Source organism: Gadus morhua, chromosome 12 (genome assembly GCF_902167405.1).
Source record: "Gadus morhua chromosome 12, gadMor3.0, whole genome shotgun sequence".
Classification (NCBI taxonomy): Eukaryota; Metazoa; Chordata; class Actinopteri; order Gadiformes; family Gadidae; genus Gadus; species Gadus morhua.
Window position 1 is genome coordinate 6311586 of NC_044059.1, and position 25103 is coordinate 6336688.

Genomic DNA, 25103 nt, shown 5'->3' on the forward strand with positions numbered 1-25103 from the left:
CACACACACACAAGCACACACACACACACACACACACACACACACACACACACACACACACACACACACACACACACACACGCACACGGTGCATTTCGCTGCTAAAACAACAACAAAAAAATATTCCCTCAAATATTATTACTTTCAAAACGTTGGCCAAAATGGCCAATAATATCATTTTTTATTTGGGATGCTTCTAGGACATTTTGGGTGGATTTTGAACGGTATGTGGGGGGCACGTTTTTTGCAGGACCTGGCAACCCTGCGCTGTTGCCCGAGATCTGGATCCACCCCGGCGTGGTGCCGTCTCCTTTTGACCTTTTGACCCCAGACTTCTGGGGGAATCGCTGAATCAATTCATTAGTCAATCAGAAGCATGTAAATATTTTCCCGGTGGCGTAAGAGGACGAACAAGGTGTCCTTCAACATCTACGCTTCCAGGAGATTGCAACGGTGCCACACATGAGCATATTCGAACATGTTTAATGGTAGTAATTAGCTGTCGAAATTGGAGGCCTTAATCAATACTGAGCAGCTATTGATTTGCTTCCCGATAAAGATTTGTCACAAATGACATGTTATTTAGCATCTACACGTTGAGCTGAGTCCAATGACACCAAGAACGACACTCTAGCTAATGGTAACATGTATTTTACATGGTACACCTAGGTCTAGGACATGATCTCGGTGTCATTGGACTCAGCTCAACGTGTAGATGCTAATTAACATGTAATTTGTCAAAAATCTCCATCGGGAAGCAAATCTATAGCTGGTCATTATTGATAAAGGCCTCCAAAATCGACAGCTAATTACTACCCCGAAACATATTCAAATATGATCATGTGTGGCACTGTTGCAATCGTCTCGAAACGTAGATGTCAAAGGACACCTTGTTTGCTCTGTTGCACCACGGGAAGATATTTTCATACTTCTAATGGATTGATTCATATTTTAAGGTTCTCGGAGTGAGACTTTAAGTGGCTGCAGCAGAAGTGTTGAGACGAAAGATGATATCAAGAGATTTATAGAATATTCCCATTCACATTATGATTCTTCGTCGTAACATCCGACCAAACATCCTTTACATTCACAGAGCGAAGATTAAGAAAGTCCAGGCTCAGCAAGTGCTCCATCTCGTTGCACCTGCACCCAGCGGCTCGCTTGCAAGATTTTGGCCTGAAGTTTTTCCCAGACCTACACCCTAGCCATCCAACATGCATATCTGAGAATCAGGCCTCTCTTTAATAATGACAAAAAGTTATGAGAGAAAACACATTAACTTTTTGTTATCTCATAAGCGGCGTGGTGCCGGCTCCTTTTGACCTTTTGACCCCCGACTTCAAAAACGTGGCCACAGGCCAGCTGTGTCTACACACCTTTAGCCACAAATGTACACCTCCATCCCACAAAAAATGGGGACTAGAAACGAACCTCTGTCTTATGTACATTTACTGTACTGTTGGAGGTCACGCCCCTTTGCCGACCTTTTCGAGATAGCTAGGGATGCTAAAATGTTTACACACATTTCCCGGGGCCCCGTGTACGACATATCCGAGATTTGGAGTTCTAGCCCTTAGAGAAAAAAAGTTTTCCCAAATGGAGTGTCATTTGGACAAAGCCTCTCAGAAGTGTAGCCTGCAAGACCTAATGGTTCAGAATGTGGTGGAAAAACAGTTTTTGAGATAGGAAGGTCCTACCGCCCTGAAATTTGAATACCTTATTCTAGGGCCCAACTGGGACCTCCGCACCGAAACTTGGCCCGGTCGGACCCCGAGGGCAGGAAGGGGGGCCTGCCCTCGGGGTCTGACTGGGCCAAGTCTCGGGCAGGAAGGGCCCCCCCCTTCATGCCCTCGGGGTCCGACCGGGCCAAGTTTCGGTGCGGAGGTCCCAGTTAGGCCCTAGAATAAGGTATTCAAATTTCAGGGCGGTAGGACCTTCCTATCTCAAAACTGTTTTTCCACCACATTCTGAACCATTAGGTCTTGCAGGCTACACTTCTGAGAGGCTTTGTCCAAATGACACTCCATTTGGGAAAACTTTTTTTCTCTAAGGGCTAGAACTCCAAATCTCGGATATGTCGTACACGGGGCCCCGGGAAATGTGTGTAAACATTTTAGCATCCCTAGCTATCTCGAAAAGGTCGGCAAAGGGGCGTGACCTCCAACAGTACAGTAAATGTACATAAGACAGAGGTTCGTTTCTAGTCCCCATTTTTTGTGGGATGGAGGTGTACATTTGTGGCTAAAGGTGTGTAGACACAGCTGGCCTGTGGCCACGTTTTTGAAGTCGGGGGTCAAAAGGTCAAAAGGAGCCGGCACCACGCCGCTTATGAGATAACAAAAAGTTAATGTGTGTTTCTCTCGTAACTTTTTGTCATTATTAAAGAGAGGCCTGATTCTCAGATATGCATGTTGGATGGCTAGGGTGTAGGTCTGGGAAGAACTTCAGGCCAAAATCTTGCAAGCGAGCCGCTGGGTGCAGGTGCAACGAGATGGAGCACTTGCTGAGCCTGGACTTTCTTAATCTTCGCTCTGTGAATGTAAAGGATGTTTGGTCGGATGTTACGACGAAGAATCATAATGTGAATGGGAATATTCTATAAATCTCTTGATATCATCTTTCGTCTCAACACTTCTGCTGCAGCCACTTAAAGTCCACTCCGAGAACCTTAAAATATGAATCAATCCATTAGAAGTATGAAAATATCTTCCCGGTGGTGTGCAACAGAGCAAACAAGGTGTCCTTTGACATCTAAGTTTCGAGACGATTGCAACAGTGCCACACATGATCATATTTGAATATGTTTCGGGGTAGTAATTAGCTGTCGATTTTGGAGGCCTTTATCAATAATGACCAGCTATAGATTTGCTTCCCGATGGAGATTTTTGACAAATTACATGTTAATTAGCATCTACATGTTAAGCTGAGTCCAATGAGATCAAACTCGGCCTCTTGCTACACCGAGATCATGTCCTAGACCTAGGTGTACCATGTAAAATACATGTTACCATTAGCTAGAGTGTCGTTCTTGGTGTCATTGGACTCAGCTCAACGTGTAGATGCTAAATAACATGTCATTTGTGACAAATCTTTATCGGGAAGCAAATCAATAGCTGCTCAGTATTGATTAAGGCCTCCAATTTCGACAGCTAATTACTACCATTAAACATGTTCGAATATGCTCATGTGTGGCACCATTGCAATCTCCTGGAAGCGTAGATGTTGAAGGACACCTTGTTCGTCCTCTTACGCCACCGGGAAATATTTACATGCTTCTGATTGACTAATGAATTGATTCAGCGATTCCCCCAGAAGTCTGGGGTCAAAAGGTCAAAAGGAGACGGCACCACGCCGGGGTGGATCCAGATCTCGGGCAACAGCGCAGGGTTGCCAGGTCCTGCAAAAAACGTGCCCCCCACATACCGTTCAAAATCCACCCAAAATGTCCTAGAAGCATCCCAAATAAAAAATGATATTATTGGCCATTTTGGCCAACGTTTTGAAAGTAATAATATTTGAGGGAATATTTTTTTGTTGTTGTTTTAGCAGCGAAATGCACCGTGTGCGTGTGTGTGTGTGTGTGTGTGTGTGTGTGTGTGTGTGTGTGTGTGTGTGTGTGTGTGTGTGTGTGTGTGTGTGTATCTGTGTCTGTGCGTGCGTGTGTGTGCTTGTGTGTGTGTGTGTGTGTGTGTGTGTGTGTGTGTGTCTGTGCGTGCGTGCGTGTGTGTGTGTGTGTGTGTGTGTGTGTGTGTGTATAACACGCTATTTTATGTTGAAATGCGACGTAATCCAGTGTTCACGAAAAGTACACTGTCAACGTATGCTTTTGGCGACTGGGTTGGCTCTCAGATATACGTGTTTCTAACAAGATGATATCATTAAAAGTTACATAAAGTAACAGTTTAATAACACAAACGCAGGAAGCACGTGAGCTGCTAGTTTAGCGAAAGCAACCTGACGTCATTGAAACATGCGAGCGAGCCGATCAAATCCTAATAACTATAAAACTAAAGATCAGACACAATCACTGACTGAAGATTATGCAAGTAAAAAGTATATTTCTCGCTAGAAATGTTATTAGAAACACGTTTAACGGTGAATCGGTCCTAAAATATTGCATTTCCCATTCAGATAATAAAGATTAATAAAGATCATACACATTCACTGACTGAAGATTATGTAAGGAAAATGTACATTTCTCGCTAGAAAAGTCAATAGAAACGCGTTTAATGGTGTATCTGTCCTAAAATATTGCATTTCCCATTCAGATAATAAAGATGAATAAAGATCATACACATTCACTGACTGAAGATTATGTAAGGAAAATGTACATTTCTCGCTAGAAATGTCATTAGAAACGCGTTTAATGGTGTATCTGTCCTAAAATATTGCATTTCCCATTCAGATGATAAAGATTAATATAAGCTACGCCGTGTTCCGGAGCCGCGGGGGATTCTGGGAATTGGGGTTCTCAGTTGACAAATGGGGCTTTTGTTAACTTGTTTTGTTGTTAGGATTAAGTGGGGTTAATGGGTTCGGGATGTTATGTGGTTGTGTGTTGTTCTATTAACATTGTTCGTGTGTTCATTATTGTCGACACCGTCACCGAGAGTGACGTGACCATCGTTTCGTGCAGCTGTTCCGTGTTGAAGTCTCGTTCAATAAAAACCAACTCTCGTTGTCGAGCGTTCAATAAAAACCAACTCTCGTTGTCGAGCGTGCCCCCCCCTACAAACGTGTCTCCCCCCCCATCAACAAACGTGTCTCCCCCCCCCGACTGATGACGTTTCACGAGTCCACGAGCACACGAGCACGCACAAGCACGCGAATAGAAACGGAGGCGAGGACCGGCTTCTTCTTCTTCGCTGGTGGCCAGGCTTAGTTAATGCTAAATGATAACAACTGTACCGAGAGGATGTGGCTGCAGCAGGCTAACCTGACAGCAATCTACACAATACTTCACCCCTGCTCTCAGATATACGTGTTTCTAACACGATGATATCATTTAAAGTTACATAAAGTAACGGTTTAATAACACAAACGCAGGAAACACGTGAGCTGCTAGTTTAGCGAAAGCAGCGTCCCTAGCAACGTGACGTCGTTGAAACATGCGAGCGAGCCGATAAAATCTTCCCAATAACTATAAAACTAAAGATCAGACACAACCACTGACTGAATATTATGAAAGGAAAATGTACATTTCTCGCTAGAAAGGTCATTAGAAAAACGTTTAATGGTGTATCTGTCCTAAAATATTGCATTTCCCATTCAGATAATAACGATTAATATGGCTACGTAATAATTTCACCAAATGCTAGGAGAACGTATCGCCCCCTGTTGGTGCTATTCCCCCATTCATTTCGAATGGAGAAGGACGCGTGTTCAGGGTGACGCTTTGGTCAGCAAAGCGTGAACCTGAACACGCCTTGCGATGTGGACGCACGTATGTATCCTTACGCCTTGGCGTGATACCGGGTTGCACACACACACACACACACACACACACACCACACACACACACACACACACACACACACACACACACACACACACACACACACACACACACACACACACACACGCAGTGTATTGCAGATAATTAATTAAGTCAGATGTCCTAATAATCGTTGACACGGATAAGGAGTCCTACTAATCAAGTACTGCCGTTTCTCTATTTAACTCGATTGTTTTTGTAAAAGTGTAACGTCGGCCTCAGCCGCTTTCTCACTCCTTATGTGCTACTGTATAAAACCTGGTTTTGCGGCAGCAATAATTGCTTACGGCCATACCACCCTGAACACGCCCGATCTCGTCTGATCTCGGAAGCTAAGCAGGGTCGGGCCTGGTTAGTACTTGGATGGGAGACCGCCTGGGAATACCAGGTGCTGTAAGCTTTTTCTTTTTCAACTCGAGCTCATTGCCTCCGTGGCCTACCGTGAGCTGATCTTTACTGCCAACCGTTTGGGAGAATTTAAGCAACATACAAAGACTGACAACGTCTCTCAAAACTATTTTTGTGAAACATGAGGACGGTATACTGATACTGCCAGCAGGGAGCACCAGAGAGCTGGAAACGACAGTTCTACATTTCTTAAACTTTCACCCACACGAACACGCACACGCACTTCAGATCATGGGAGGACGGCGAAAATACCCACCCATTCTCTGACACTTTAACCGTTCACCTTTGGTTCAAACATTTAACATCACACGCACACGCAGTGTATTGCAGATAATTAATTAATTAATTCAGATGTCACAATAATCGTTCACATGGATAAGGAGTCCTACTGAATCAATTACTGCCGTTTCTATTTAACTAATGATTGATTTTGTAAAAGTGTATGCCACACCGGGAGGTGGTATTTTACTCACCCCGTTTGTAGATGAAGGCCATTCTCCTGTCTTTCATGGTGGCGAAGAGGTCTATAAGAGACCCAGGGATTGTTCAGGGTGCATGAATCTTTACGAAAAAGAAGACATGGCCAGCAAAATAGCAGCTGAAGTTCAGCGCTACCAGTCGGTGAGGACATAGTTCTCCTCATTGAAAGTGCGATAACTACTCATCTTTCTCTCCGTGCACGCAGCTGAAGCTTCGGCATTGGCCTGCAGTCAGATTCAATTTTTAGTTGCTTCCCATGTGGCAGTTTGGTTAAATTTTACTAAATACTCTAAATCTCAACCCTCCATAACTGCACTTGCTTATACGATAAAATGATAAAAGTGCAAATCTCCCGATATTTGTTTACGTTGACGTTGATGCTTTGATTTGATTGGTGTGAAGCATAGGGCCCGGTGGCTTCCCTTTGCACCCTGCTGACTAATCACAGGAGGGCAGTGTCATGACGGTAGCCTCACCTGATAGGTTAATCCTTCTTCTTTTTCTTCCCAAGGGATGCCATCTCGGGCTGGCTTCCTCACGGACATACAGTGTGCAATGTCGTGTTTGACCGCGTATTCAGTACTTACAACTTAGAGGGGCGCTGTTTCGCACATTTTGAAATTCTCAATGAGACGAGAAAATGTGGAAGAAATGACAGCAACACAGCACCAAAGAATAACCAAAACTGTTAATATTAATGTTTTTATTGGATGTCTAAAAAAAATAAAAAAATTCTCTGACACTTTAACCATTAACCTTGGTACAAACATTGAACATCTCACACACACACACACGCATACGCAGTGTATTGCAGATCATTAATTAATTCAGATGTCATAATAATCGTTTACATGGATAAGGATTCCTACTGAATCAATTACTGCCGTCTCTATTGAACTCGTGATTGTTTTTGTAACAGTGTAACGTCGGACCTCAGCAGCTTGCTCGCTCCTTACGTGCTACTGTATAAAAGCTGGTTTTGCGGCAGCAATAATTGCTTACGGCCATACCACCCTGAACACGCCTGATCTCGTGTGATCTCGGAAGCTAAGCAGGGTCTGGCCTGGTTAGTACACGAACACGCACTTCAGATCAGATCGCTATTTTTTTTGACCAATCGGATCGTTCGAAGAATTATTATTTTGTTATTATTGAAGCCAATCAGATTGCTTTATATATTTTTTGTCTATCTTATTTTTCCACCTGTATTGTTCCCATCTACCCTCTTTCAACTGAGAAAGTGTTAACTTAAAACTTTTCAATCATCGTCTCGCCATTCACTGCAGTTTTTTTCCACGCACTTCGTTTACTGTCTGCAGTTTAGTAGGCCTACCATTTAATCAGCAAACCACAGATTCGTTTTATTAGGCAGTTGAAATTTAATCCATTATCATTGCGTTAAAGCGATGCACATTGATGTTATGTATCTTCCAGTTTATACTCTAACCCTAGAATATGGAGCAGGCTAATGCATAATCTTTATTCATTAAGATAACATTTTGGCAGAAGTTCCTTGTTACTTTTCCATGGTATACTACGAGGCATAGATATGTTGGGTTTTGGACCACTTATTACATTGTAGCCTACATCTCTAATGGGTAACACTATTGAGAAAATTAAGAAAAACAACCCGAAAATATATGGACTAGTTTTTAATTGAACAGTTATTCAAACATAAGTGGCTTCATGTGCACAATTAGCTCAGCTTGGAACTCCATATTGATCCATCAGGTGAGGCTCTTCTCTTGGGTGCTGGGTAGTGATCGAAGTTTCTTCAGGTTGGTCCTCTTGAGGAGGACCTCATAGAGAGCAAGACCAGATCTCTGCTGATCACCTCTTAGGACTTTACTTCCTGCACTTTTTTGATTTCCTGTTAAGAGGGAGAGATAAAAACACACATTAGTCTCACTTAAAATCTGAACAAACTGCATTGACAATACATTCAAAAACAGTCCGATGACAAATGTCTTTAACAGCAGTTAACTCGAAATATATATATAAATATATATATATATATATATATATAATTTATCAATATTAGATATATGTCATTAATGAGCAGATAGGGGATGGTTTAAACAAATAAAAAAAAACATTTAGGTGAAGGATGCTTACATCTTAGGGTGTGAAAACAACTGCTGTACTTACATCAATGAGGATGGCTGTCAACTCCTCGTAGGCCTTGTCTAAGTCATCATTGATGATAACCACATCAAACACACCTGGCTCCTTACCTGATGAAAAGAGGAAACAGAGAAAGGTTCCACGGTTGCCATTTTTAGCCTTGGAGGTAAAAGTAAGAATGGAGAGTTATCTCCAAAAGAGTTGATTCTCGGTTCCATCACGTAGATTCTGAGAATCGAGAGTGGACTTCAGCCGAGGCATCGACTCTGAACTGTGCAATTGAAGAAGCTATTAAAATTGTTGGGTGCGTATTATATTTCTATTCAAAAGCTTATCTTTACTAATCTGTGTTTGATTCTTTTATTCTGATCCATTGCTCACATCATATATCTTTTTTTAACCAGGTTTAGTTGCATGGAATCAGAGTCAGGATCGTTTTGTTCATAATCTTGAATCGTCAATCCCCAGGTCAGAGCAGCGGGTGAACCCTGGACTCACTGAGCTCCATGTCCTGCCGCGCTGCCTCTAGACGCTTCTGTAGGCTCTCCTCTGTCTCCGTCTGCCGGTCTCGCAAACGTGTTTCCTACACAGAGGAAGAACCAGCCAAGACATATCTTATTGATTTGGGTGTCACAGCAATTTAACAAATCAAAAGTAAAAAGTTAAATCATATGTGTTATATGCAAAATAAACAGGTGGAATGGACTCTCTAATCCAATACCTGCACAAGTAAAGTAGACTTCTTTTGAATAAACAAATATGCAAGTAAATCCAATCCTGGTCTCTCACCAGGATTTCCATGGAGGGGGCTGGATGGAGATGTAAATGGGGTCGAGGTCGGTCTTCTTTATGTTTCGCACCCCCTGGATGTCCACGTCCAGGATACAGATGAGGTTCTGAGCCCGCACATCCTCAATCGCAGACTTACTGCATAGAGAGTGATCACATTTGAACAAATCAACATTTATATATATATAACACAGTAACAACAGGAAAAAAGTGCTTAAGTAGCTATCATAGTGATTGATAACACAACCATAGATCCTCTTTTTGTGATATAATCCCAGTTCAGAAAGAGGGTATTAGAGTGGCAAAGTCACACCCCTTCCGGTAGAGCCCATGGGACCTATGAGATCAAATAAAATATCTGAGAACCGTGCAATGGCGTGCATTCCATGATGCGATTCACCGTTACCGGAAACTAGGCTGAATCGTGAACGACTCCTCCACGTTCAGTCGAGTTTCCGGTGAATCGATTCACCGGAAACTCGACTGAACTGGGAGGAGTCGTTCACGAATCGTATGTTCGTTCAGCCTGGTTTCCGGTAGCGGTAAATCGCATCATGGAATGGACCCCATTGCACGGTTCTCAGCTGAGTCAGTCAGACTCAGTGGAGTTAGTGCTACCGGAAACTCGACTGAACGAACGAACGAACGAACGATTCGCGTACGACTCCTCTTGGCGAACTGAATCACGCAAACTGGGTCAGGGAAACGAATCATTGAATCCACCATTAGTCCCAGTCTTTATATGCCCTGGATCAGGCTACACATATGTTGTTTGTGGATTTAAATTATATTTTTTCATGCAAAGAAAACGAAAAAAATATGCGAAGAAGTTTGATAAAGGTTTTGTGTGAGTCCGCTTTTTGAACTACAGCTCCTCGCTGCTCTCGACGCGAATGACATACGTCACCACCCACACTTGGAACTCCGGTACGGACATGGCGTTCTCTCTGCTCCACTTCACCCCTTTTTTCCAAGGGAGGATAAAAGCATCGAAAGAGGTGAAAATCATTATAAATCGGGGCATGTGGAGAGTTTCAGTTATGCCGATGGGGAGATTGTCGGTCTTGTCCGCGCCAGTCGCAGAGAGCGTGACGTCACATACGAGACACGTAGTCTTTCTCATTGTGTTTTCTCTACAGCCTTTAACTGAACAATTGCACAATAAACGGTCAAAATCTTTACATGAAAAATTATCATTTAAATCCACAAACAAAATATGTGTAATCCGGGGCATATAAAGTGTTGGACCAGAAGATAATAACTTTCTATCCATTGAAACGATTGAAACCCAATCATATTTTTCAATCTCATAGGTCCCATGGGCTCTACCGGAAAGGGCGTGACTTCGCCATTCTTGGTTATCGGCTATCTATCCGTATTATTGTGATTCTTATTGATACATGAAACATGGCAATGTTTCGGATGGGGGTTGATTGATTATTGATTAGTATAATGGACATTCTCCATTATTGATACCTGAAATAAAATCATATTTCAGAAAGCGTTCCACATTCTCCTCAGTGACTGAAGGGCCCTGCAGAGATTACAATACACTTCTTATCTCATGTAGGACAGAACATTTGTCTTTTTTATGTACTTATGTTTCTATGGACTTCTTTGACCCTCGTGGGGTGTCCTCTGCACTCAATTTGAAGGTGTTTATTATAGGGGGTCATCATCGCTGATAGATTAGGAGAAGTTAAGGTTGATTACCTTGTGTAATTCTTATTTTTATCGCTTCAATTTATTGAAGATAATTTACATTCAATTCATTGGTGAATTGGTGAAGATATATATTACTTGCTGAGTTTTTTCCTGTTACTTTATCTCTGTAGATACTTTTTTTTTTTTACCACATAGTGATTATAGGTTTTTGTAGATGTAAAAGTTATCCAATAGACTTGTACCTTGTTCCATACAAGTTTCCGGAGAATTCTGCATTCTCAATGAAATCTCCGTTGTCAATCCCCTCCTGCATTGCTTCCCTGGTTGTGTAGTGGTAGTCTGGAAGAAAAGGTTTAAAACTGAAGTCATTGGGAGGAGATGACAAATGGTTCCTCTGGGAAAGAGAAGAACCAGATAATAACTAGTTCCATCATAATAGTTGAAAGAAATTAAAATAAATGCTCAAATCAGAACACTTCAAACAGATAAGCATACCCCCTTTGTCTGTATATAAAAAAGGAATTGACCAAATATGGGTTTAGACACAACGTGCAATATATATCAGAAAGCATAAAAGGCATTGGGGGATCTAGAATTAGCTAGAAATAGAAATACACAGTAACATACCAAGGATTGAATCAACTATTAGTAGGTCAAAGTCAGGGATCTACTAAGCAAGCAAAAAAGCAAAATAAATAATATGCTGTTCGCATATATCTGAAAGTGTCATACTAATGAAAACCTACAAAATGTTCATATTTCAAATAAGGATGTTTGAATTGTCTCATGGGCTGGAAATAGTTGGCACAGCTTTCAGACCGTATGGGGTGAAAGACACGTTTGGTAGCTCCACAAAAGACCCTGGGCCTATAAGATCAGGGGAAAGGGAATTACTGAAGAGGAAACACGGGGGCTAGTTTCAAAAGCTTTTTACTCCAAAGTGTTTACTCCAGTTTATCATCTAGTTTTTAATATCTTAAAATAAGAAATGTTAACAATTTTGACAAAATGGCCTCTCTATTTTCCTCCACGGAATCGTTCATATTTGAATCTAAATAGGGCCTATGACAATACGTTTTTGAAATGAACCCACGACAACCCTTGTAACATTACTGTGATCAGAAAACACACCGGGCGGGCAGGTCACCTTTCTCCCCTCCGAAATTGCGGTGGACATAACTACGTCCTTAGAGGAGAAGACGTCTGCTACGGGCAGTAATGTAGCCCCCAGAAGCATAGGGAGCATGTTCAAGCCTACGGAGAAAACAGAAGAAGGTTGATCCCTGCATTTGAGCGGGCTACAAAGTAGTGAGGAATAAAAGAAGGATGAAAGCCTATTTGTTTGCGGTTCACTTGGGAGTAAGATGTGCTGTCGGTCGTATCGGCGACGCGGCCGATTGGTGGAAGCTATAGGAGGCTAGCACTGGGATTTGCGGGGGAAAAGCGGGGTCTACATCAGATAGCACACGAAATACAGCATTACAGAGTGTTGAGGCTATTAAACAAGGTCATTGCTACTGTTAAAGAGACACACATTTCCTCATGTTGTGTAACCAACGGCCCTCTTTAATTTAGCTAATACATAGGCTATGAAGCAAAGTCTACCCCATATCTAACACCCTTGTTATGATGAAGCTATAGGCCTAACCAAGATGTCCCACAGGATCATCCCCATATATTGAACATTGCTGCCGCTGCTGCTGGAGCACTTTGCTGCTAAGATGGCCGCCGACGGATGAGATTCATGCTGGTTGGCAGCAATAGGAATGTACCTTTTCCTTCTTCTTCTCCTGGTCGAGGTTTCCTGGTTGTGTCTAGAAGAAAGGATCAAACAATTCAAGCTCACTCAAATGATCATCACCTCACCTCCTCAACCAAATAAACCTTGAACGTATTATCTGAATTTTATTTTGAATAGATTTAGCAGGGTGGGGGGCTTGTGACCCACCAATGTGGAGGAGACCTTTTACCAAAGGGACCATTCTTTTCGGGATTCATTAAATCAATGAACAAACAGAGGATGCGGACGGCATCTTGCTCAAGGTTCCCCCAGAACTAGACTAAAGGCTTAGTTATGGTTCCACTTCGACGCAACGCAAGAGGGTTTACACCCACTATTACGTCCTTGCGTCCACCGCAAGGGCCTGACGTGCGCCTCCCAAAAACTGAAACCTTCCGTCAAGGCAACGCAGCAGCAAGGGCTGTGATTGGTCCGCTCGCAAAAACCCGACACGATTGCTTTGAAGCATCTGCGTGGTCATTGCGTTGCGCCGACGTGGATCCATAGCTAAGCCTTGAGACCCAAGAGGCCCATGTCGACTGTCCCAATCTCCTTACTTTCTCTGGACCAGACCAGCTTATGCAAAGGGCTCTACAAGGGGGAAGTGTTTGAACAAACGTACGTGACACGCTGAAGCCAAAGACCCCCTCGTAGTCCTTCAGTAGCCTCTTCATCAGAGTGCTCTTCCCCGCTCCGGAGGGTCCGCTCAGCACAACAGGCCTGGGTCCTGCCATCGCTGCTGGGTGGGTGGGTGGGGTGTTGTTAGTGTGGTGGTGTGTGTGTTGTGTGTGTGTGTGTGTGTGTGTGTGTGTGTGTGTGTGTGTGTGTGTGTGTGTGTGTGTGTGTGTGTGTGTGTGTGTGTGTGTGTGACAGACAGAGACAACCATGGCGATATTGAAAGGTACATTCATTTTTTGGAACGATCACACAAAAGAAATTTAAATATATATATTTATTTTGATAGCAACCTGTATTGACTTATCAAATCGGGCTAAATTACACCGGTGCATCTTCCCTGTTACCTTGAAGTAACCCCTACGTGCCTGGATTAGGCCTGAATCATTCACTCTTTGGGGTAGACAACAGCTTGAGGCCACCGGAGACTCACCGAGCCACCATGCTCAAGTCATCAGGTTGAGATGCCAATGCTAATCTCTTGATCCAGGGTATTAGCTACTCTTAACCTCTCAGAGGGGAAGGTAGCAGCTCAGGTAGCACCAGTATATCCACCAAGATGTCACCATTTAAACTCCCCAACATGAAGACATCCCTGTTTACATTGTTTGCCCTTGAGTGAATACGTGTAGGTTTTTAGATTTATTTTGGGTCGTTTTGTAATTTTGGTGCATAAAGATGATTTATTTTTAAAGGCTGGGTTAGGTGGCTTTATTTAGATAACTAGATGCGATGGGTTAACAGCAGCCTTTTGGGAGGGATTAATTACTTAATGCCCACTGCCCCATGCAGTATTGGGTCCAATGAACAGGTGAACAACCTAACTGCCCTAGAACAGGATTGATTAATGTGGTGCCCTGGGCAGGCAATTAAATGGAGAGTCTCCATTAACGTGATTGTGTGATAATCTGAGATCAAATGCGTCTGTACATAATCATACTAAAATTTCCTGCACACCTTTATTCATTCATCAGGAAACCAGTCACATTAATTCAGGCCACAATGTCAATATATCTTATTTCATTACCTTCTCCTCCTTTCTTAATATTTTTTTTCTAAATCAAGAAATACAAACTGATTCAATTTTCAGGAGCGTTTTCCAAAGCTTTGTGTAATATACATTTCTAAATATATAGAAGAATAACACTATATATAACAGATTTACCTGTGCTCAATCCGTTCACCAAAGTGTTTCACTTTGAGCGTTTGCAACTTAGAATCGAACCAACCAAAGTACAAAACATGTGACAATATGATACAATTATCAGTATAATAATACAAGGTCTCTCCTACCTTGTTTGTCAGTACTGGAGCTCTGTTGGGGGGAATTGTTCTACCGTAGACTGGATAACAGAGGAGTGTTTGACAGAGGTACTTAATATACTGTACTGTGGATGTGTGTGTATGTGTTTGTGTGTATGTGTGTGTGTTTGAGTGTACGTGTGTGTGTGTGTGTGTGTGTGTGTGTGTGTGTGTGTCTGTGCAGGCGTACGTGGACGTGCATCACACTGATTCTCTGAGACAGCTTACTGTCCGTCTGAATTAGCAGAGGCTCCAATCGACTCTGCAACCAATCACAGGTGTTCATGCTGGCTTCCTCACCCCTGTCCCGCCCCCCAGAACGACACGCGGTGTGTGGCGCAGTGTCGGCGGGCCTCCGTCAGAGCTGTGTTGGTCCGGTTCAACGCAGGTAATCCTCTGGTGACCCACTTCACTACAGCAGACGCACTCTTTTGGCACAAATATGCACAAACCTGTGGCAGAACCTGCTGTAGTCATCAGTACCTGCTCGTGAATGGCGTGTCTCAGAACACACTGTGGCTTTGGATAGAAGTGTCTGATAAATGGCTGATTAATAATAAATAGTACACAAATACAACAGCAACATACGGCCCTTGGAACTGTAAACAGCCTTCTACCCAAAGGTGTGAGCTTTTTATAAACACTGTCATCGTTCCCGCCACAATCTCTTGAATGCGCCTTTTTTATTCATTGTCTGCATGTCTGCACATTTGTTTTCACTGAGACTTATTAATATTAAGAAGTTTTATTATTGTAACATGAATAACATTGGAATAAATGGCTCTATTCAAAGAACATCACACATCGATAACAAAGCCTAAAAATATTTATTTTATGTTATTAGTACCGTTATTTCCAAGCTACTGGAACTAAAGAAATCAATCTAAGCCAAGACAAAACTCTGTATAGTTGTACATTTGGGTTGTTTAAACTAGTCCACATACACCATCACACCATCGTTCCAAACATACACAAAACTATGTACATGTGCTTTGCATCTGATTTAGTACATATTACAGACAATGATTAAAAAAAAGTCATAAATATCATCCCAAAGCATATTTTCTCTATTAGCTTTCAGCGGCCTCCTGATGTCAATCTACTTTCAGAGGCTTTTCCAAAAATCGTCTTGAAGTCGCAGATGGAAGAACTATGTTAGCATGTTAAAGTCGTCAAAGTGTGTGTGTGTGTGTGTGTGTGTGTGTGTGTGTGTGTTGTGTGTGTGGTGTGTGGTGTGGTGTGTGTGGTGTGTGTGTGTGTGTGTGGTGTGTTGTTTGTGTGTGTGTGTGTGTGTGTGTGTGTTTGTTTGTCTGTCTGTGGTTGTGTGCTTTTGTGTGTGTGTGTCTGTGTAGCTGTGTGTGCGTGTGCGTGTGTGCGCGTGTGTGGTGTGTGTGTGTGTGTGTGTGTGTGTGTGTGTGTGTGTGTGTGTGTGTTTGTTTGTCTGTCTGTGGTTGTGTGCTTTTGTGTGTGTGTGTCTGTGTGCGTGTATGTGTGTGTGTGTAGCGTGTGTGCCTGTGCGTGTGTGCGCGTGTGTGTGTGTGTGTGTGTGTGTGTGCGTGTGCGCGTGTGCGCGTGTGTGTGTGTGTGGTGTGTGTGTGTGTATGTATTTGAGAGGGTCCACATCCTCTCATAGACCAACGGAAGACCAGGTTGATGGGAGCGGATCGCCAGAGTGGTCATGACACGGAGATACTGGGACAGACCAGCTGTCCTTCAGTTCACTGGTGATTGGCTAAAAAGTGTTAAAAAGAATCGCCAGAGCAGAGACGCGATCACAGGTAGACCCGCCTCAAGTCCCCCGGGGAAGTGATGGTGTTGCACTGGGGACACAACTTCTTCGCTCCCTGAAATAAACAAAAATAAATGGCAATTGGTTGCATTACTGTGTCAATGAGTTTTTACTCGTTTCCTCTGTTGAATGTATGATCGTGTTTTTACCAGTGTTCGAAGCCAACACTCTTCGCAATGAACGTGCCAGCACTGGATGGAGGTGAGAGGGGTTGTGTAAGAGTCCTACAGCAATCATAGAGAGGGAGAGAGAGACAGAGAGAGCATGTTAAAAGTGAACGTTGAATACATGTAGGAGAAAATGCTGCCACTAGATGGCGACATTCGATTCCCTAAAGGCCACATGGGGACGCATTATAAAGCTGCTGTTTGACAGCAACATTGTTTTCAATAGGTGTTTACTGGGGAGTGAAACACCTTCCAAATGTGATAGAAGACTATAATAAATAAAGACCTTATGAAAATGTGAGTAAACAGGAATTATTTCATGAGTCCTGCCCAACAACATCAAGTCAAGCGATTAAATCTGTGTAGGAAATCTATCGTATATGTTTAATGTGGCCACCCTTATGTTTTAAAGGGTGCTAAGATTAGCACACAGAACTAGAACTAGAACTAGCACACAGGCGTCTGAGCTATGAGAGCAGCAGTCAGTGTCTTCAGTCTGGTCAGTCTGAAGAGAGCGTAATGGTCACTAGTTAAGTTATTAGTACGCTAAAGCCTACATATACTATAAGGTTAGTACAGAGACAGACACAATGACCCTATGAAGCTTTTTAAAACAAAAAAAATCAAAAAAAGAACAATTCAGAATTTGAGAGGAGAGGTAAATAATGCAATGACAAAGTTATGGCCAAATAAATACATGCATAACACACACAAAATGTTGTTTTAATTCTCACAATTGATTGTTAGAAAGGCCCAAGCTGGCAATATAACAAGAACCTTCACACTATGTGTATGTATATATATATATAGGTATATGTATATTAGTATATATGCATGTGTAGGTGTATGTGTATGTGTGTGTGTATGTGTAAGTGACTGTGTGTGCTGTGTGTGTGTACTTCATGCCAGCCCTGCTTAAGTCAGTGGCCCACCTGGGCCACCACAGTCAGAAAAGCCTAGACACGCCATTGCATACGCACCATGCAGATGAGGCATTTGAAGCGATCCCCTTTTGACAGCTGTTTCTCCAAATCCCGTATCCGGGCTTTAAGTGCGTCTAGCGTTGTCAGTGCAGAATTCTCTGTGACCCTACACACACACACACACACACACACCCACACACACACACAGACACACACACACACACACACACACACACACACACACACACACACACCACACACACACACACACACACCACACACCAACACACACCACAAACACACACACACCACACACACACACCACACACACACACACACACACACACACACACAAAGTTATATGAGGGAGATGGGAGAGGGAGTTAGGCCGACACTGGAGACTCATTTATAAATCGAAGACAGATTAAATTATTCGCCGGCCAACATGGACACTGAGCGTGAAATTTAGCAGCAATCACATCTCCTGCATTCGCTGTCTCATTTATCATAAGCAGAGGAGGGACGGGGGAGGGAGGGAGAAAGGGGGGGGGAGGGAGAGAGGGAGGGGGAAAGAGGGAGAGAGGGAGGGGGAGGGAGGGAGAGAGGGAGGGGGGCAGGTGTCGGGGTCCTCACAAAGATAGGAAAACACACACACACTTAGCTACGGATATGCGCAAACGTATGACAAGGCGGACGAGATGCATTGCATTAAGTGTGATGAAATGTACGTACAATTCACACATCGACCTCTATCTCCTTGATGGATGATCTCATCACATGGATGTAGCATTGTGTTCTGCCATAGAGGCAGTCAATAAGCAAGCCGTCTAAACGGATTTCACCACAGAAATGTAGTATATAAGTATTGAAAAAATAAGTATAAAAAAAATAAAGAAGCATGACAGTTTTTTTATTGCAACACTTCTACTTCTTTCATTTCATTCTTTTTTTAAACGTTGCATACGTACGTCTCAATCTCAGAGTTTTGGCAAGTTTGGTGCAGACCGGACAGGCTGCCCTCTCCCTTGTTACTCTCACTGCTGGTGGACGGGCCCTCTGAAGAACCAGAAGACGGACACAGCCGTTAAAACATGCATTTTACAATCAATTATGGATTTTTTAAATATTATAATAATATTGTATCTTTAAAGGGTACGGCAGGTCTCAGTGTCATTTGTATCCACCATCCGTCTCAGCGAAGGTAGTTTCTATGTATATACTATATATAGAAACACATATTAACTAAAACATGATAGAATAATCTGCCACACTCACCTTCTTTTGGCCACTTGGGATATTCTAAATTGACTCGGGAATCATGGCCGCTGTAAATCCCAAAATAACATTTCAAAATGTCAGATCATATGAGCAAAAATTATGGCACAAGAAATTAAAATCAAAACAATGTTTTGCATATGAATACAGCATATTCAAATAAATGCAGAATTATGACAGTGAGGAAAGATGCATACTTGACTGCTGTCTCTTTAGAGCTCTCTCCTGAACATGGGATGATGTCTGTCTCCGTGTATCTTACCAGGAAGTTAAGGAAATACGGAGCAAAAGAGATAATAGAAATTATGGAGTGAGATAAAAATCCTGCCAGGGATTAGGCGTTAGACGTTTTGGAGCCTGGGGAGAGAATACAATTTTAAAACTGAAAATCCAAACTATATTAATAACTAATTACCTCATTGTTATTTTAAACCACATTTTATGTATGTAAGTATTTTGTGTTAAAAGTCCTCAAAAGACATTGAACACAACATAACAAAAGGATAAATAAAGAGCGGCAGTGCATTGTTATGCATACGCAAACTACTAAATAACACAAAATAAACAACACATTTCATTTCCTTCTCATGAAATGATATCAACCTAGAAATAAATACGAGGGTAAGGACTGCGCTAGTGGTGGTGTGGGACAGGTCTCTCTGAAAGGATACTGGGCTCTGCCGTACTCCAGCGTGTCGTCTCCATCCACGTCCAGGTCCACATCGCTGTCCCGACACTCCCGGGCCGCCCCGCGACCCAGGCCTGCACCTAGGAACACCAGAGCCCAAGTCAGGACAACCTATCGCCGATCACGTTACACACACAGTGAACAATCCGTCGCTCGTCTTTTTAGGGCACGCATTCAACCACCCTCCAACTTAAACGAGGAGCAGGTAGGTAGGCCTTTTTATTTCTGCGTTGTTAAGGAGAGCTCGGAACAACAACGTCATTGCCAGCTTTGACTGCTTTACCTGTTCTGTTGTGCAATGGACTAATAAAATAACTTGAACTTGAGGTAATGGGTTAAGGCGTCCCCGAATCAAAGATGAGCTACATGTAGGCTGCATTGGGACATTCGGGGAATCATCCCATTACCCTACGGTTAGGAGTCAAACACCCTAGCCCGCTACAATTTCCACCCCCAGCACACCTAGAAAAAAGGACCTCAATAATATATATATAATATAAAAATGCATGTAAAGGGTCCCGCTGTTGAGCTGTGTGTTTGCAGCGCTACGCTTTGATCAGGCTGGGTGGATTTTAGCGCGGTGTGGACGACCAAAGCCAAGTGACGAAAAAAAAAAAGCCCCCCCTTTCCTCCTTCGTCCTGCCGTCACTCGCTCCGCTTCTAACGAACGAGACAGGTCAAAGCGCTCGTCCCGGGGTAAAGGAAAGTGTGACGTTTTCCTCGGTAGCCTTCGGGGGACGGGCCTGTTGCCGGGTGAATCCGGGCTGAAAAGTTCAGTGGTTTTTCATCTGTCACTCAGTCACGTTACCTCCCCTCCGCTGAGCCCTCTGTCACAACGTCTGCACACACACACACACACACACACAGGCACGCTCACACACACACACACACCACACACACACACACAGACACACACACACACACACACACACACAGGCAGGCACGCTCACACACACACACACACCACAGACACACACACACACAGACACACACACACACAGAACACACACACACAGGCAGGCACGCTCACACACACCACACACACACACACACACCACACACACACACACCACACACACACACACACACACACAGACAAACACACACACAGACACACACACACACACACAAATGCGCTCATCCGACACACACAGGTATAAACACACACGACGCACAACCTTTTACTCTTACCTTTAAATCCAGCCGGTGTAGATGTCATCTGTATCTTTCTCCTGTCGTTCCACTCATCCTCTAACGGCGCAAGCTCCGCAGGGCCCTCCTAACACACACACACACACACACACACACACACACACATAGTGATTTCTTTGCTCCTGCGTCCATATGTCTCCCACTGCCGCTGGCTACGTGCGTATTGCCAGCTGTGAAGGGACGGCGGGGATCAGCTTTTCACACGGATACACACTGATCTGACAGGCCAGGCTGATGTCAAGTGAACCATCGCGGCTGCAAAAGGTTTGCAGCTGACGTTCATTGAGTTAAAAGTCATTGGTCTTATTACCCGGAGAACAATGGTCAAATAATAGTATGGATTACAGTGCCACGTTACACGAGTCAATTGAGTTAATGTAGTTTGAGTTTGAATGACTGAAATGTTTTGCTTTAAATGCTACTGTCAGTGACGTCCCCTGGTAGAGGAATAAAACTCAATCGTGGGGGACCAATCAGCCCCCTGGAATTGGTGGTGGCCACTCATGAACAGAACAGAACGTACCTGAGATTCCTCTTGTTTCCTCTTCTTCAGTTTGCCTATCCTGACTGGGAACGACAGAGAGACAGTGGAGAGTCAAGAGATGTAGAAATCACAACCAGGACGGCACGACAACAGAATACACACACACACAGCTACGCTTCAGCATCTGCAGCGAAAAGTTACCGGCCTTTTTCGGAGGGTGAAGTTTTTGTGACTGAACCTCTAAAATCACGGTACGGGGAGCACAGATAAAAGGGTTTTATGTACACCCTCACACCTTAGTGTTGAGCGTGTTTTTCTCTGACCAGCACATTTCAAACACCTTCTCCACCCGAAAAGAAAGAGGAAAAAAAAAGCGTGTGTGATGTAAAAGTTAACACAGCAGAACCCTGAGCGCGTCCCACTGTGCCCTGACGGACTGCAGATTGCACGGGGGGGACATTAAGTTTTAGGGCCTCCTAATTCCCCTGCTGAATAACTGGGGGTGGGGGTTGGGGGGGAGGCAGGCTGACCAGCGAGCTGCACGGTGCAGCCCAGTTGGGGTGGGGTGGGAGGGACGATCTTAATGAGGGGTTAACTTATTGGTCACAGATAAGAAGGGCTTATCAAACAGAAAATGAGAGTAGAAGATGGTGAGAGGGGTTGAGAGAGAACGACAGCGAGAGAGAGAAAGCGTTAGAGAACGAAGGAAGCGTTAGAGAAAGATGGAAGAAGGGAGCGAAAGGAACAAGTGAGATAGATTGGTAGATCGATAGATGAAGAGAGAGAGACAAGAAAAAATGCTAGAAAATAAAAGAGAGTGAGAAATATAAAAGAATATGGAGAGAAAGAGAGAGTAAGGAGGAGAGAGAGAAGAGAGAGAAGAGAGAGAGAGAGAGAGAGAGAGAGAGAGAGAGAGAGAGAGAGAGAGAGAGAGAGAGAGTGGGTGATTAAGCAACAGCAATAATAGAGGATGACCCCCCTCCCCACCCCCAAGCCCCTCCACCACCTCCCCCTCCCCCTCCCCTCCTCTCTTCATCTCGGCCTCCCTTCTCTCGCACTGACACGTATTTAGAAGCTCATTATTTTGTCCTTTTATAAGGCCCCATAAAGGCTAACAGCCCTCGACAGGGCTGGCAGTTTGAAGAGTCAACTAACAGCCCCAGAATGTGCATAGCAATAATCACCGGGGTGCGGGTCGGCGGGGCGGCCGTTATCACACTGATTAAATGTGATGTATGGGGTCTCAAGGTAAATGTTAGTGCGGCCATGGTGACGTGGGCACGGTTTATGGGGGGGGGTTAATCGTTAGAAGTGCCTCCGTGGTCTCTTACGTTGAGCTTGTTTAATAGATGGCTGTCAACATGTTTTTTCTGAACCTGTACGTCTGTCATTTAAACAAACAAGGTGTCTTGTTATGTTTGAATGATCGATTACTTAAAGGGCCCCTGTTTAATCCAACGACTGACTGACGGCACTCACTGGTAGGCGGATCTAGCCGCCAATCATCTGGGTGGAAACGCCCACGTAGGACGGTGCCTCATTTTATCCCTCCATTTTGTAATGGCTAATCAAAATCGCGACATTTACCTCGTAGTAAAATAGGGGACCTTTAACTCTCAACAATAAAAATGAAGGCTGTTAAAATGAGCGCGATATTTTTTTTAACGTATCTGTTCCGAAATCTGTGCTGCTACTTATTTTTATTTTATCTACACTTGTAGTTACTGTTGACTACAATTGCATTAGGCAACTGCCTGTTTACAATTCCCCAAATCTGTGGTGTTCCGTAAGTTTCATATTCAACCCACACTGAGGGATTGTGGATTACATTTTTTGTAACATTTGACAGCCCTAAGAAATACAAGCACGCACACAAATGAAAACATCAGCGTCCTCCAAAGGCAGGCTGCTCCCCCTGGATGGGGGGGGGGGGGGGGGGGGGGGGGGGGGGGGGGGGGGGGGAACCAGGTGTGTTTGCTGCGCGGTGGCGTTGTCTTACCAGCTTGCACGCAGTCTAGGTGGGCTCCTGCGCTGTGGGGTCGTAATGGGGCCGATTTGACGTAGCACCTGCACCAGCAGAGGTCTTCGACTGTTAACATAATCAAGAGGTCAAGGTTGAAAGGTTAATAACTCCTCTGCTCGTGTGGGTGCTAGGTCAGTGGAGGAGGGGCTCGGGGTGGGGGGGTGGGGATGGGACTAAACTGCACTTGTGTACACATTCAGGGGGACATTGATGGCAATGGATGACGCTAAACGGCCGACTGGTTTATGGATGTGTGAAGCATTCCCCTGGCCTGACAACGGCTTCTCTTTGGAAGTGAGGCAGCAGTGAGGGCAGCAGCCCTTCAAACCAGAATAAAATCACAGATAGGAATGAGAAAGAGTTCAACATTGTTGCCAGCGGTAAAGAGGTCAACGTACCGTTCAGTCTTGTATGTCTGTTGGCCCTGACGGTAGAAATGTCTGTTGGAAATAAAGGGAGGTTGAGACTTCAACAGTTCCACATGTCAATCGTTTTTCTGATAGGTACGTCAACATAAAAGATTTGTCGTTATAAAATGTGGAATTAATTACTCTTTGATACAGCAGTCAAATGATAAAAAACATACAACGTGGTATTTGGTTATCCAGAGCACCCCTCACAACCCAGAGAGTGGACACATCCTTAGCATGGGTGGACCCCAGGGTGGGAACCAAACCCCGATGCCATACTGGCGCTCTGCCAGTTCTGCCCTGCTGGCTGTGGTTCTGTGAGCTCTGGTCGTACCTGGTATCTGTCCGAATGCACGTCCTCGATGGTGCGGAGAGGAGAGGAGGGCGAGCCCCCTTCGTGTTTAATGTGCAGGGACAGAGCGAGCGACTGCAGAGACAAACAAGGTGAGAGAGGGAGAGAGAGGATGAGAGAGAGAGTCAGAGACAGTCTAATTGAAGCCGGAACTGCCTGAACTGAAAGACTGTCGGTGTTGGTGTTACCTTGGGAGTCCCCAGCAGATGGTTACGCTGCACTGGAATGATGCTGATGACCAAGAAGCAGAGGCACAGAGGAGAGGGAGAAACCATGATCAGTCCACAGAACGAAAAGAGACACACAGGGTAGTCTCATGGCATATTTGTGCATACACGCACACACACACACGCGCGTGCGCACACACGCACACACGCACACACGCACACACGCACACACACACACACACCACACACACACACACCCACACACACACACACACACACACACACACACACACACACACAAAACGGATAACAGATACATACAGGTCTTATAAAGCCACTGTGTCTGCCTGTCAATCACACTGTATACAATACTATACACGGGCACTTTCTCTCCATGTCTCTCCCACTCTCTCTCACACACACACAAACACACGCACACGCACACGCACAACACACACACACACACACACACACACACACACCACACACACACACACACACACCGTCGTTTCCCCAGGGGCCAAGTTCAATTTGAAACCATTACTGTCCGTGGCACAGTCGTTAAGCAGATTTGGAACGTAATGTCTTTATTGGAGAAATCCTTCTCCACAACTAAGCAGCAGGTAATGTGTGTGTGAGTGTGTTTCATATATATGTGTGTATGGTTTCATGTGTGTGTGTGTGTGTGTGTGTGTGTGTGTGTGTGTGTGCGTGTGTATGTGTGTGTGTGTGTGTGTGTGTGTGTGTGTGTGTGTGTGTGTGTGTGTGTGTGTGTGTGTGTGTGTGTGTGTGTGCGTGCGTGCGTGTGTGTGTGTGTGTGTGTGTGTGTGTGTGTGTATAATACCCAGAACAACTGTTTATGGGGATGTTATATGTCTCCCTGTATGATGTGTTTG

At 44.1% G+C, this 25103-nt stretch overlaps 2 protein-coding genes and 1 non-coding gene across 3 annotated transcripts; 1 reads left to right on the forward strand and 2 right to left on the reverse strand.

The window, feature by feature from the left end:
- The first annotated feature begins 5775 nt into the window (after positions 1 to 5775).
- Positions 5776 to 5894, forward strand: LOC115556459 (5S ribosomal RNA). Its single transcript, XR_003979035.1, has one exon. It is a non-coding gene; the product is annotated as a 5S ribosomal RNA (ribosomal RNA).
- Positions 5895 to 8019: 2125 nt separating this feature from the next.
- LOC115556318 (guanylate kinase-like) lies at positions 8020 to 14863 on the reverse strand. The gene is given in 9 exon segments (XM_030373517.1): positions 8020 to 8252; positions 8531 to 8616; positions 9005 to 9089; positions 9296 to 9315; positions 9318 to 9433; positions 11203 to 11299; positions 12733 to 12774; positions 13363 to 13476; positions 14709 to 14863. Coding segments are annotated over 8 exon segments (591 nt in total). The 5' UTR covers positions 13475 to 13476; positions 14709 to 14863; the 3' UTR covers positions 8020 to 8219.
- Positions 14864 to 16258: 1395 nt separating this feature from the next.
- Positions 16259 to 23701, reverse strand: LOC115556119 (E3 ubiquitin-protein ligase Rnf220-like). The gene is made up of 11 exons (XM_030373258.1): positions 23677 to 23701; positions 23255 to 23344; positions 21295 to 21338; positions 20751 to 20838; positions 19543 to 19639; positions 19069 to 19128; positions 18872 to 18921; positions 18565 to 18652; positions 17654 to 17762; positions 16656 to 16730; positions 16259 to 16561 (listed from the first exon to the last, which is right to left on the reverse strand). Exons 4-11 carry the CDS (start codon positions 20776 to 20778, stop codon positions 16490 to 16492), a joined length of 579 nt encoding a protein of 192 aa, XP_030229118.1. The 5' UTR covers positions 20779 to 20838; positions 21295 to 21338; positions 23255 to 23344; positions 23677 to 23701; the 3' UTR covers positions 16259 to 16489.
- Positions 23702 to 25103: the final 1402 nt, after the last annotated feature.

Excerpts from the sequence above, each read along its gene's own strand:
- LOC115556119 (XM_030373258.1), bottom strand. The coding sequence starts at position 20,778 with ATGACATCTACACCGGCTGGATTTAAAG. Across the intron at positions 18,922-19,068 it reads TCTAAAGAGACAGCAGTCAA|CGGCCATGATTCCCGAGTCA; the intron begins GTATGCATCTTT and ends TGGGATTTACAG. Across the intron at positions 17,763-18,564 it reads CAAAACTCTGAGATTGAGAC|GGTCACAGAGAATTCTGCAC; the intron begins GTACGTATGCAA and ends GTGTGTGTGTAG.